Source organism: Ambystoma mexicanum, chromosome 9 (genome assembly GCF_040938575.1).
Source record: "Ambystoma mexicanum isolate Mex_15411 chromosome 9, UKY_AmexF1_1, whole genome shotgun sequence".
Taxonomy (NCBI): Eukaryota; Metazoa; Chordata; class Amphibia; order Caudata; family Ambystomatidae; genus Ambystoma; species Ambystoma mexicanum.
The window spans coordinates 1,116,989,864-1,117,003,832 of NC_090931.1; the positions used below are offsets into that span (position 1 = coordinate 1,116,989,864).

The window sequence follows — 13,969 nt, forward strand, 5'->3', positions numbered from 1 at the left end:
AATAGCCCACGGAGCAAAACTCAAGGACTCCCAACACTTGAACGGACAGTAAATATATGAGGATGGTTGCCAGAGGAGGGGAGAGGGCAGTCATTGGCTGGGGGCAGTATGACCCAGAGTTCAGTGATTGGTTTAAAGGAGAAATACAGTTTGTAAGTGAAGATTTTTTCTTTTACTGAGGATTCCCGGCCGGACGGGGAATATTCATGAGCATGTGAATCCATGACAGACCCCATGCTGGAGAACTGTTGAGAGTATGGGGAATAGACTTGTTTTCCTCCCAGGCTGGATGGAAGATGACTTGGTCAGCATTTCACGATTTTATTGGTCTAATTTCTCCAGTTCTACGAATGGTTCAGTTACTCAGTTTGGCCTAATATTTTGGGAGGGCCTATGCAAATAAGGAAAGTAACACACTGGTCTCCGTTTCTTGTGACCCACACCTAATTGTTCATGGCAAGTAGAGAACTAAAATAAAGCCAAGGTTTCAAATAGAAATCGGGATTTCAGGTCACATCCTATTCTATACCCCTGTGGTGCTAATCATTTTCAAAATTACTTATTATAAACATGCATTGTAACAGAGGATGAAACCTCAAGCATCAGGAATGATACCAAATTAAGCAATTTTACAGCTGCCAATTTAAAACAATGGTTACTTTATTCACCACTTTCGTCAGTTTCTCAAAATCGCCACTGATATGTTCCTAAATGAAAACTTAAGTAATCATAAGATTCCAAACAAAAAGGCAACTTAATGAGATTAAACGAAAAGTGAGATATGGCATTTCATTTACAAGCCACGTAATTGATGGTAAAAACCTCGTTTTAGAATTTTTACATTTCAATATCAACACCAATTTTTCAATTGAAAGACCATTAGCAATGCAATTTAAAAAAAAAATCCACAGTCAAGCTTCAAACCATTGGTTCCAATATGAGCTGCTTTTTACAAGAGGTCTGTGTGTGTGCATCTAAGTGTGCATGTGAGCAAGTATGTAAAATCTAAGTGAGCAAAGAGTGCAAACAGAGAATACCCTCTTCACTTGCTACATTGACAAATCGGCTGTGTAAAGAGCATTTCAGTTATTGTAGTACATATCTTTAAAAACTGCATTGCAAACATTTTAAATACACGTTAGCAGTTGTAACCAATGTTAAGAGTGTTAAAGTTACTGTGAATCTTACCTGTTGCTCATGGAACACACGGAGAGCTTTTTTAACGGTTGATATTTTGGGTGAACGAATTGGAAGAGTCTTGATCTCTGTGGCGGTCAGGGTACTCAGGTCACCAACAGTCTTAATATTCTTCGCCCTTATGAGCTGTCCTAGTCCTCTTGCCCTATGAAGTAAAACCATAATAAGTTCTACATGCTCAGTTTAAACATTGGATTAGTCAAATAAGTAAAGTCTGCAAATTTGGTAAATTACAAACAAGAAAATGACATTACGCACCATTATGCTTTCAGGCAATCTGCACTTGACTTTGGGAACCGTAACAATAGGATGTCCCCTATCAAGACGGTAAATGTCTACTTTGGACAGTGGCTGAATCAGAATTTCCTTAAAACTCTACTGTTATATACATAAATCATAACCCCATTGTCAGTAGATGTTTTGAAACGTAGCAGGATTGAACATACACTTTAAAGCTAACCAGGTTTGTACTTTTCTTGCATCAACTTCTGTACCAGAAGACACTTGATGGAAGAGTCAACAATTACTCTCAGGAATTGCCTCCCATAGATTGTCATCTTTGAACTGGATTCTCGAGTCTCAGTCTGGCATTGGATATATTTCAGCTGTCAGGAAGATTGTTACTGCTCTCGGCCTGCACCCAGGACTATGTGTGTGATGTCATAGGTCGTATAAATTGAGCCAGCTGAAACACATGACCTCAGTTTCAGCATTTCCCTCTCAGCCCATTACTGTTAATGGTTTGCAGCACTATAAGAGCTATACAAACAATCCGCAATGACTGGTAGGTTGAAAGGCAAGGGAGGAACCTGTGGGAAGAAGGCCAAACCCGTCATAAAAAACATTAGCAAGAACGTAGGTAATTGGTAGTCCGTCCTCCCAAAGCATGGAAGGAGAGCAAGCCATCCACACCAGAAACATCTGGATCACAGCACAACCAAAGCAGGCACCATGACCTGATAAAACTCGGAGTAATGCATGAAGAATGTGTGCAGAGAAAGCCATGTAGCAACAGACATGCCAGGGACAGCGATACCCCACTGAAAGTGAGGTAGCCGTCAGGCCTCTGAAAGAATGGATACTGAGATCTTCAGGCACTTCCTTCCCTACGAGATTGCACAACTAAGAAATGCAGGACACGGTTCACCTGGCCAGAGTACGTGTAGTTGGAGTCCTGACCGCCCAAGTACCAGCGCAACCAAGAGCTTGTCATCCCTCCAGATGTTACTCTCCCGAGAGACGGAGGATCTCCACCTGGTCCAGACGATGAAATCACTCAGCTATACATTGATGAGGCAGATAGTAGCTGTTAGAAAAGATTTTCTTTTTGCATCTTTCCCTCCATAGTTTCCTATGGAACCTCATTCATTTTGCTCTTTTTGATACAGACTTGACTTTTTGAAGTGAAGCCTTTAGCTTCACTTTCCTTGCTGTTTGCTCACATGTTACAGGGAAACCTATCAGTCCTATCAGTCTGTTTCCCTTTGGAATTCTTGTATATTTAGCATTGCACACAGCATTTTACAATGTAGTGTAATGGGGATACTTTGTATCGCCCTATATTTTGTGTTACTTTTATGTGTGCCTAAAGACAAGCTGGTGGCAGCACACACATTTTTACAGTCAGTTTTAGCATTATTGTTGGTGTGCACATTTGCGTTTACTGCGTAGGGCCTTCTAAGCGTGGCTATTGCCCTAAAATGGCCGTACCAGGAGATTTGCACCCGATCTTCGGTCAGATTGTAGTTTTGCCCTCATAGTCCAGGAAAGCCCTTATAAAGTCATGCACTTGCCTGGAAAAGCTGCTGCTTTTGCAGGCTAGTTAGCCTTTGTGTGTTACCCAGAAAGGGATCTGGGACTGTCTAGTGCCAGACAACATCCTTGGTGCCAGAAAGCCTGCTTCTGGGGCAGATGTGAAGCCAGTAGTGGTCTTCGATTTAATAACTACTGGCTTTTTGAATGGTGCACATCCTCACTATTGGTTGGCTTGGACTTGCGTCCAGCTCGAATTTTGGATAAAAGGAGGACCTCTGCAGCTATTCTTCAGATCTACACTCAAGCCAAGATTCCCTAAAAGAACAGCAGGCTGCTGAAGATGACTCTTAAGTGGCCCAGCATCACTTTGTGTCCAGCCCGGTGAAGCCCTGCTCCTTAGTCTGTTCTCCGAAGACCCTGACCAGTTCTTCAGCATTTGGACGAACTAGTCTCGATGCCCAGAGGAACAAGCACTTCAGAGCCTTCAAAATTGCCCCTGTACTGCCCGGTTAACTGACCAGCTCTCTTGTGTGCTACTTCGCTAGAAGCATCTATTCTGCGTTAGAATCCTGGTGGTCACCAGCTTGTGGCACAAGACGCCTTCTCCCTGAAGTCCAGCTTCCCACCTTCATGGAAACCTGTCCTTGAGCAGCTGCTATGACTAGGACAGGAAGGACACCTGCAAACTGATAATCGCTGGAACTCGCCCTTCATCCACCCAGTGAAGTGTCCCAAGGGAGGCCTACATCGTTGGATTCTACATTTCTTCACCAACATGAGGTGCATCTTACATTTCCATCTGACCGGAAGAAGCCTCAAACAGGCAAATCCTGGGAACCTCTCACCGGAACAAAGGGCGGAAGATAGCACCAATATCGCCCCTAACCCTCCTGCCAAACGATCCACAAAGACATCTGGCGAAATTGGAGAAAGGGCCAAGTAAGCATCTGTTTGCCTGTTCCTCACCCACTGTTCTCCCTAAGATAACATTGTTAACAAGTCCCTTTGTTGCCCGTCTCCCTTCCACTCACCTTTGGTCGTCTAATCTGGGTCAGGTATCCTGCCCCCTGGAAGATGAGATCTTACATATCTTCTGGTAAATTGTTGTAGAACTTAGTTTGCACCACCACATGCCCATTGCATCCTTTTTAAAAGCAACTCAACTGTGACCTTTGGGCCCAAGGAACCATTCATTTTAGGGTTTGGACTTCTAAATTTAGGATATTGAACTTGTGACCGATTCACATAATTTTATCCCATCTGGAGTACTTGCCTGCTTTGCTTGATAAATAATTTTTTAGGTCTATTTTGTGAATCTAATGGTGATTGACTATTTGTCTTGTGGAGTTCTGTGCGATCTTACTACCGATTTAAATAACTATTTTTAAAACTGACTGCTATTTCTGTGTGGACTCATTGAGGGTCTCTGACCACCCCCACACCCTCCCCCCCATTCTCACTCTGAGACAAAGCCTTAACTTCTCATCCACGTACCTTGACAGTAGCACAAGAAGATTAATCTTCTGTAACAGGTGAAAGCAATAATGGTGCAAAAGAAGGATGGCCTCACCCTCAATGGCTTTCTCCTCACAGAACATAAGGTTGGGAGGTTTGAAACTTTGAGCTCATTCACAACCAATCGGGAGTGATGGGCACCAGAAAAATCACCTAAAGGGTAAGCAACCTCAAGGGGCACAAATTAACATACTCAAATGCAGCTGCCATGAGAAACCAGACTATTTCTAAGCAGGATGAAAACTGGGTGAACAATTCCTACCAAAACTGAATAATAATGTGGATGGGAAAGAAAGACCACTGTTCAGATGTACTTTAAAGAATGAACTAGCCACCAGGTCCCCTTTCAAACTTTGAAAGGAGAACCCTTTCTAAAGGACCTGTGGTACTATAAAAAAAAAATGAATAAATGCTGAAACTCCAGACCCTCAAATCGAAAATATAAAAAGGTCCAAACCATTCCTATGCACCAAGAAGTAAGCATGCATCACCCGCAGGTGCAGACGCTACTCTCCAGGAGGAGAGTGAAACGTGAGAAGCACTCCAGTCAGTGCAGTCCTGTGTAAGCACTGGTGGGAAGCTTTATCCAAGGAAATGTTCTCTCTCCTAGTGTCTCAGCTATAAAGGCTTAGCCTTACTGGTTAAAATAAGGAGGTGAACAGTTGAATAGAATTACCTTAACTCCTTGGCTCGGATTACTGACAGTAACTTATGAAGAGCAGCCTTCATAAAACATTGCACCCCACCTGTTTAATACATGATTGTGCCCCACAAGGATTTGCTGCGGCTTGAGTTGTGCAGGAAGTTTTCTCCAGTTAAGGGACTAAACCTTGACAGGAGACCAAACTGGAAACATATTTGTTTGAAATGCAGTTTAGAACCGCTGCAAATGTTCAAAAGAGCCCAGCATCAACCTTTAACCATATTCCCAGTTTACCCCCCACCCCTCCCCCACCTTGGGTAAGGAGAGGCCCGTTTGAAAGGAACTTTTTAAAAGGAGAGTTAATTTTTCTACATGCAACAAATAAAATTTGAAGCAGTCTGGGAACTGTGGGGTGGATTTAGTACTCATCGCCCTCCACCCCCACTGGATCTGCACTCTAATGAAGGCCTGATAACTTCCCCAAAACTGTGCACTCTGGAGGACTTTACAAACATCCTTGGGGCCCACTCCAGAGTAAAATAGATCATGGTGGGATCAGGACAGGAGACTGGTTGGGCCCACCAGTCTAGGTGAGGAAGGCTCCTGATTAAGGTCTTCTCTGGTTGTTGAGGAACTTTCAATGGCTGTTGCTTAGGCCTTAGCAGTAATTGCTTCTGCGCAACAGTCCTTCGGCTCGCCTCTGCGGTGGCTTTGATCTCTAAACTCTGGGTTAGAGTGGGTAACGTTCAGAATGGCTTAAGAGCCTCTCTAAAACAAATAGGCTAAAAAAAAGACCACTGACCCCTGAAGCAGCCAGCATAACGAGTCAATTACAGATATGGTTGTAGTTCCATTGAAATCTATGGATGGAAAGTTGGAAAAAGCAAACATTTCCCCAACACTCCACTACAGGCGATCCAGTCGCAGATTATCAAGCCCTGTATACTGTCCGACGTGCTGTCCTAAAATGGAGACCATGGATAGTGAAGCAGCCACCAGAGCGAACTTGTGTGCGTGTGCAGGAGAGCCTAAGACAGCACAAAAATGTAGTGGGGCATGTGACCCAGTCTCTACAATTGCAAAACCTGCACTATCTGGGACGTTCACCATAATGGTCAAGAAAAAAAGCCCTACTGGAGCAAGTGTCCAAACCCATTGCAATATACTGGAGCAACAGAGGGAATGACCTAGATGCCCATGCTGTGCAGCCATTGGCAAATGTGCTACAGCTGGGCCAAAGCCAGCTCTGGGGAGCGAGCCCGAATGAGCCAATCATCGAAGTAGGGAAGATGCGATTCTGCCCCTCCTGACTGTATCAGGTAATGTCCCTATATATATGGTCGTCGTACATATCGCTGGGAAATGTTTGTGGCGACATTATATAGGTGAACATATATATAGGGACAAGGGGAGCATGGGTTGTCACCCCGCTTGTTCCATGTAATAATGTCTCCGCATAAAACGACAATTTTTCAGCGAATATCTTTCATGGCGACATTTTTGCGGGGACATTATCACATGGAACCCTCCTGACTAATGCAGTCACCACAGCATAAGAAAAACCATTGGGTCTAAGGAAAGGCCGAAGGGCAGGACTGCAAACTTAATAGGTGTTCCCAACTACCAATCTCAAGAACTTCCTGTGCTTTTGATGGATGGGAGAGGTGGTCTAGGAATAGTGGACCCCCTTTGGGAATGGAGGGAGTCCTTTTCTAACAACCTGTAAGGCCCCAGGCATCTGAGGTGATGCCATACCACTCCCTACATACAGGGACAACTTCCCACCCACCAGAGAATAACAGTCCGCCTTAAAGTGGTTTTGGACCATGAGCAGGAACTGCAGTGTGGAAATGTTGACTGTGCACTTATGTCTCTACACTAGAATGGTAAGTGCACTTGGCCTCATCAGAAGATTCGACAACATGGCCCTGTGGGGAAAGTACCAAGATGACTTGCCCCTAGAGGGAACCACAGAAGGCTACTAGACACTTCAAGTAATTTGTTGTGGGCTTGGAGGCTTTACATTTCTCCAGGGACTTCCAGCCTTGGGTCGAAAGAGCCATTGGCAAACACCAAAGCAATATTGTAATGGGCCACACAATCCTTCGTGCCCAGGCCTGACTGCAACATCTGGCACACAGCTTCCTGACCATCCACCAAAGAAGAGACGCACCAACTCCAAAATGGGTATTGTCAACTGCTTCAAAATGACACCTCAAGGTTCCAGCTGTGATGTAGTAATAGTCAGAGGCCGGTGGGCAAGGTTAAGGGGCACGCTTCCTCAGTGTGCAGAGCGCAGTGGAAAATCACCTAAGGCAGGCAGTCGGCAGCCAGGCAGAGCAAGTGGGTAAGTAATGGACTGCTCCACAGGGGGAGCAGCAGTTTGTGATTTGACCTGCCTTCACAACGAGGCTCGCCAGTGGTTCACACGTCTCATGTATCTGGATCCTGTCTTGGTTTATATTTGTATCACTATCTACTTCCTCTGTTCTGGCTCAACCCATTTACTTTTCTGATCATCTTTTATTGTTTTTTCTCCCTTCTCTGCCGTTAACTAAACTTTCCCGTCTCCACAGTTCTACTAAATTTCCCCGGGATCTTTGTGCTTTTCATACTCCCTTTTGCTCGTTTTCCAGTGTTCCTTCTCACTCGGTTTGCTGCTCCATCTGCTGATGTGGCCACCATTCTCTCCTCTTTGCTTTCTTCTCTTGATTCTCTATCAAACTTCTTTCTCCCTCTCGGAAGCCTCCTCCATGGCTCACTTCATCTTTGTTCTACGTGTTGAGCCCTTCACCATCTTCGAAGACGCTGGCGTGAAACTGACTCAGATCTTTTATCCTTTTCTTCCCACCATGCACTATCAAACAATGCTCTTCTGGCAGCTAAACACACGTGCCACTCCGATCTTCTATGTGCTCAACCTGCCCACCCTTTGTGTTAGTTTCCGTCAGTGTCTCGTTTTTTCTCCTCCCTCACCTTCTCTCTTAATTCTGCCTCAGACTTTTCTTCCTACTTTTCTTCGAAAGTGGCCACTCTTTGAGCTGCCATTGTTCCATCCTCTCTCCTCCTCTGCACTTTCATCTCCTACTTCAACTATTTCATCATGTTTACCCATTTCCAATCTATTCCAGCTTGTGCCCATCCCACAGCCTCTCCTTCTGACCCTATTCCTTCTTCACTTATACCAAAAGTCTATCCCTCACTGATCTCTTCCCACTGCTCTTTTTAATCTCTTCTCACATCCACTTCCCCATATCCTTTAAGTACGCCACAATTCTTCCTATTCGGAAAAAAACCCTCGCTAGACTCTTTACCGGCACATTTTCGTCCAGTCTCACTTGACTCTTTTCTTTCTAAGATGGCAGAACGGCTTGTCTATTCTCAGGTTTCTGTTCGTCACTGAAAATGTTATTGTTCCTGTTTCCAGTCAGGTTTCCGCCCTCTTCACTCCACAGACACTGCTCTTCTCTCACACTGCGAATCGCCTCTCCCGGCTCGCTCTGCTAAACACTCTTCTCTTCTTATTCTACTGGACTGGTCACACTTTGCGCTTAGCTTTTCTCTCTTTTGGTTTTTCAAGCTCTGTCTTATCTTGGTTTCTTTCCTATCTATCTAATCACACTTATTTAGTAATGTGGGCTGGAGTTAACACCTTACCTCTTATTCACAAGTACCTAAGGGTTCCAGTCCAGGACCTTTCCTCTTCTCTCTTGGCAGACATTCATCATTCGGTATCTCATCATTTCTATGTCGACAATACCCAACTTCCTTTACGTCTTTTTTTCACAACAATCTTGCTTCTTGCCTTTCAACCATTAAAATGTGCATGTCTGACCACGGTCTTGAAAACTACCAAAACTGAAGTCCTCATTTTCCCAGCTTACACTTCCTCCTCCATCTCCCCCTTGCTCTGTTTCTTTTCCTCCTTCTCTTATTGCCGATTCTGCTCTGAATCTTGGTCTCAGTCTTGATTCAGACTTAACTTTCTCTAATCATATCTTGATTATAACGAAGGTTTCCGGTTTTATGGTATTTATTTTTCTGCCATTTCCATATGCACTTATCCATATTTATTTTTGGGTCTTTTTTTCTGTATGTATTCACATTTTTTGTCATATAAAAAGGTCATTTTGCAACGGTATCTGGTAATTTCATCTAAAGCATTACCATCAAATGCCATTCCATCGACAAAATTGCATCGAAAAAATATGCATCAAATGCATGTTTTTTCAAAGTAAAGGGTATAGTGTTATTTATGATGGGTTTTAAAGGGTAGAAAATGGGAGGTTTGCTCCCCCCCCATAAAAAAAAGGAAAAAAACATGCATTTGATGGTAATTTTTCGATTTTTTTTGTTTAGATGTAATGGTCATTCAATGGTAAAAATTCGATGGAATGACCATAAACCATTCGCAACCAGTATTTTTCTGCATTTATTCTTAAAGCACACATGCAGCCATACATGAAAGAAATGCTAGCTCAATTTTTTGACATAACAAACTGTTGCTCCTGTGACTGCTGCGTCCTTAAGATATATGCTGTTAGCAATTTTAAGTACTTTAATGCTATTTTTAAAAATTATTTACACTCTCCATGCTGTCAATCGGCAATGTGATTGGCCTGCGATGAGCGACATCATCGAGAACCAGACAGAAAGACCTGTTTTGCCTTTTTTTTCCCCATTTTTATCAATACAGACAAAGCAGACAGCAGAATGATTTCCGTCTGTATTTTTGTGACCACATCTGTAAAACGGAAAACTGGAAGCCTTAATTATAACTCATTCATGTCAGTATCACCTCTTCGATATTCGGAAATCTTATCCTTTTCTTACGTTTAACGCCACTAAACCTCAGATTTCTTTTTTAATTTTCTCACGTCTATTTTATTGCTCTACTTTACTCTTCCTGTTTCTCGTCTGGCTGCACTAAAATCTTTTTAATGCTTCTGTTAGTCTGCTATATTTACTTCCTCCTTGTGATTCTATTACTCTGTCACCATCTTCTCTTGGAGGGCTTTCCTTTCACTTACGGCTTAAAGAGGAACAAAAACAGCACTATTGTCCATCTGGGACGACATAAAAACAATCGCAGACTGCGACACAAGCTCAGCCCTGATTCTACTCTACCTCTCTGCAGCCTTTGACACAGCCATGACACTCTAACCAAAAGACTAGAAGACATAGGCATAACAGACATAGTACTACTCTGAACTAAATCCTTCCTAGCAGACAGAACAGAACAGTGTGGTTAAAACCCTTCAAATCCACACGAGTCAACAACTGGAGTACCACAAGGATCCTCACCATCACCACTGTACTTCAACATCTACCCAAACTGCACTAATCAGAATCTTCATAAAATACATGCTACAACTACGCATATGACACTCAAATCATCTACAAAATCGAAGACAATCAAGCCGATCATGCAACCCTAATCGAGTGTCTAAAAGAAGAACAAGTTACTTACCAAACTGGTAACTTTTTCGATGGGATGTTCCTCCGACGTATTCCACATCTATGACAGTTGTGTCCCACAGCTGTGCACTTCGGAAATTTTTCAACAGGGCATCCTGCGTCGAGCCTATGTCCCTCAAGGGCCTCCGTCGAGGGTCGACGTCACCAGATGTTATATATAGGACACACGGCGCCTGTTGCCTCAGTTTAGTTTTTTCCCCCAGAAAGTGTGACACCAGTCTCCTGCCAGTATCACTGCCTACAGTCTTGCGGAAAGGAAGATGCAATCACAGAGGAAATTCTCCAGAGGGACAGGCTGGGAGGGCAATGTGGAATACGTCGGAGCAACAACCCATCGAAAGAACGTTACCAGTTTGGTAACTAACTTGTTCTTCGAAAGTATTGGGTCCTCTGACGTATTCCACATCTATGACAGACTCCCAAAGCAGTACCACACTTCTGGAGGAGGGAAAGAATTTGGAATGTGAAATTTAGAGTGCCCAATCAGATGGCCGAATAGAGGACTGCCTTACAAAAGACCAAATCCTGCCCATGGATGAGTCCAGGCAATAGTGTTTAACAAAAGTATGGACAGAGGCCCTTGTGGTTGCTTCACCAATATTGCAAATAGGAACACCCCTGTGTAGAGCAGTGGAGGCAGCCACACCCCTAGTAGAGTGAGCCCGTAAGCCTACCGGAGGGTCCTTCCCCGCCAAACGGTAGCATTCAGAGATAGTCAAAACAATCCATCTGGACAAGGTCCGTTTGGAAACAGCCTGACCCAAGCGGTGTCCAGCATAACCTACAAAGAGCTGATCGTCCACTCTGACCCGGGACATCCGTGAATGATAAAAGCTCAAAGCTCTCCTAGGATACAACCTATGGAGTCTCTCCTCTTCCTTACCAGGATGCAGAGGAGTATAAAAAGCCAGAAGAACTACCTTCGGGCTCGAATGAAATCCAGACAACCTTCGGAAGAAAAGAAGTTTGCACCCGCAGGACAACCCTGTCCTTATGGAAAACAGTAAAGGGTGGCTTGGCAGAAAGTGCGGAAGTAACCGCAACTAAAAACACATTTTTACAAAACAGTCTCAGCGGACAAGAGTGTAAGGGCGCAAAAGGAGCTCCCACCAGGAACTTTAAAAGCAAATTCAAATCCGAACCCAGCACCTGAAAAGGGGATGGTGGAAACACATTAGACAGTCCTTTCAGAAACTGTGAAATCAAAGGAATCTTAAAGTAAGAACACTCTTCAGACGAGCGCTTCAATACAGACGGCGCTGCCAGGTAACCCTTAATGGTACCCACTTGAAGGCCCTTGTGGGCTAAAGAAAGCAAAAAAGACAACACCATAGGAATGGAATATTGGAAAGGATCCACATTCTGACCCTGCACCAGTCGCAGAACTTCCGCCAACAGCACAGGGATTTTGTTGTAGGCCGCCTGGCCGAAAGCGACACCCCCATCACGTCATCCGGGAGGTCGCAATCCTTGTATCTCAACCTTTCAGATACCAAGCGTGAAGGATGAGAGACCTGACCTCTGGATGGAGAACCTTACCCCCGCCCCCTACCGTGAGAACATATCGTCTCCGTAGGGAAGACGGCGTGGAGGGCAGATGGACATGTCGAGAAAGTCCGTGTACCATGCTCTCCTGGCCCAATCCGGAGCAATGAGGATCATTCGGGAACCGAACCTCTGCAACACCTGAGGAATGACTGGGACTGGAGGAAACGCGTACAGCATTGGGAAGGACCACTCCACTACGAACGCGTCCCTTAAGGCTCCTCTTGGTGGAAATTCCCGCAAGCAGAATCTCTCACTTCTGGTCGACACTGGTGGCGAAGAGATACATTTGTGGGGTTCCCCCCAAAGGGCGAAGATCTCCAAAAGGACTTCCTGAGCCAACTCCCACTCGTGAGAGACCGTGCTCTGCCTGGAGCGTCCGCCGCCGCGTTTTCGTCTCCAGCCAGATGAACTGCTGAGATCGAGATTTCCTGTTGGATGGCCCAGAACCAGAGCTGCTTCGCCTCCCTGCACAATGGGAGCGACCCTGCCCCCCCCCCTTTTGTTGAGGTAATGCATGGCCACTGTATTGTCCGTCATAATCAGGACTGTCTTCCACCGCACAGACTATAGAAAAGCTTTCAGGGCCAGCCTGATGGCTCTCAGCTCTAACAGATTGATGGAGTCTGGACTCCGGAGACCAACGGACACTGGCTGTCAACTCGTTGGCATGAGCACCCCATCCTGTGAGGGAGGCATCCGTCACGATCGTCACCTCCGGCCATGGCTGCCAAAATGGTGGCCCCTTCATCAGATTCCCTTCATCGGACCACCACAGAAGATCCTAGGTGACCGAGATCGGAATCTGAACAGGATCCGACATCTTGCCGGAGAACTGCGACCACTGCATCTTGAGAGCCCACTGCAGGGATTTCAACCGCAGTGTGGCTTCTGGCACCAGAAAATGCAGGATGCCATGAGGCCGATCAACCTTAAGAATTCGAACGCCGGGAGACTCTGGGTACGTTGAAACTTGTCCACCATCTGCACAATGTACCAGGGACGTGTCGAGCACTGCTCCGATGTATTGGAGCCGCTGGGAAGGTGTCAAATGAGACTTCTTTAAATTCAGGGAGAAGCCCAGCTTGTGAAGGGAATGACAGGTGAGGGACAGATGATCCAGTGCTTGCTTGGGAGAACGCGCCCTGATCAACCAATCGTCCAGGAGAGGGGGGGAATTCAAGTCTACCCCTACCTGAGGTACGCTGCCACCACCACCATCAGCTTGGTGAAGACCCTCGGGCGGAGGTCAATCCCAAGGGCAGGACCTGAAACCGAAAGTGCGAGTCGCCAGCCGCGAACCTCAGGTACTTCCTGTGCTTGGGATGAATCGGCACATGAAAGTAAGCATCCTTGAGGTCCAGAGACACCAACCAATCCTGAAGTTGAAGGGCCTGGAGGACTTGAGAAAGAGTGACCATCTTGAACTTGTCCTTCCTGAGAAGCTTGTTCAACCAACGCAAGTCCATGATGGGTCTCAATCCCAGTCTTTCTTTGGGATCAAAAAATGAGGGGAATACCGTCCCTTGTTCCTCTACGCCACAGACACCAGTTCTATGGCACCTTTCTCCAGCAGTGATAGGATTTCCTGCGCAAGGAGCAGATCTGGACGCTTCAAAGAGAGCTTCCCCGGTGGATTGTCGTGAGGCCGCTGAAGGAAGGGAAGGCAGTAGCCATGGGCTTTGATCTCCAGAACCAACACATCCAAAGTAATGGCACGCCATTCTCCAAGATGCCGAGCAAGTCTGCCCCCAACCGGCAAACCATGGGATATGGCCTCATGACTGAGCTGACGTGGCTGTGGCAGTGCCTGAGGGCAAAGAAACCTGCCCGAGC

General features: G+C 45.5%; 1 protein-coding gene across 2 annotated transcripts in view; it reads right to left on the reverse strand.

Moving 5' to 3' along the window:
• The window catches only part of RIF1 (replication timing regulatory factor 1), a 1,074,525-nt gene that overhangs the window by 112,270 nt on the left and 948,286 nt on the right, over positions 1 to 13,969 (reverse strand). For both annotated transcript variants that reach the window (XM_069616488.1, XM_069616487.1), the window contains one exon: positions 1,189 to 1,342. In XM_069616488.1, coding sequence (XP_069472589.1) covers positions 1,189 to 1,342 — 154 coding nt within the window. The remainder of the gene's footprint in view (positions 1 to 1,188; positions 1,343 to 13,969) is intronic.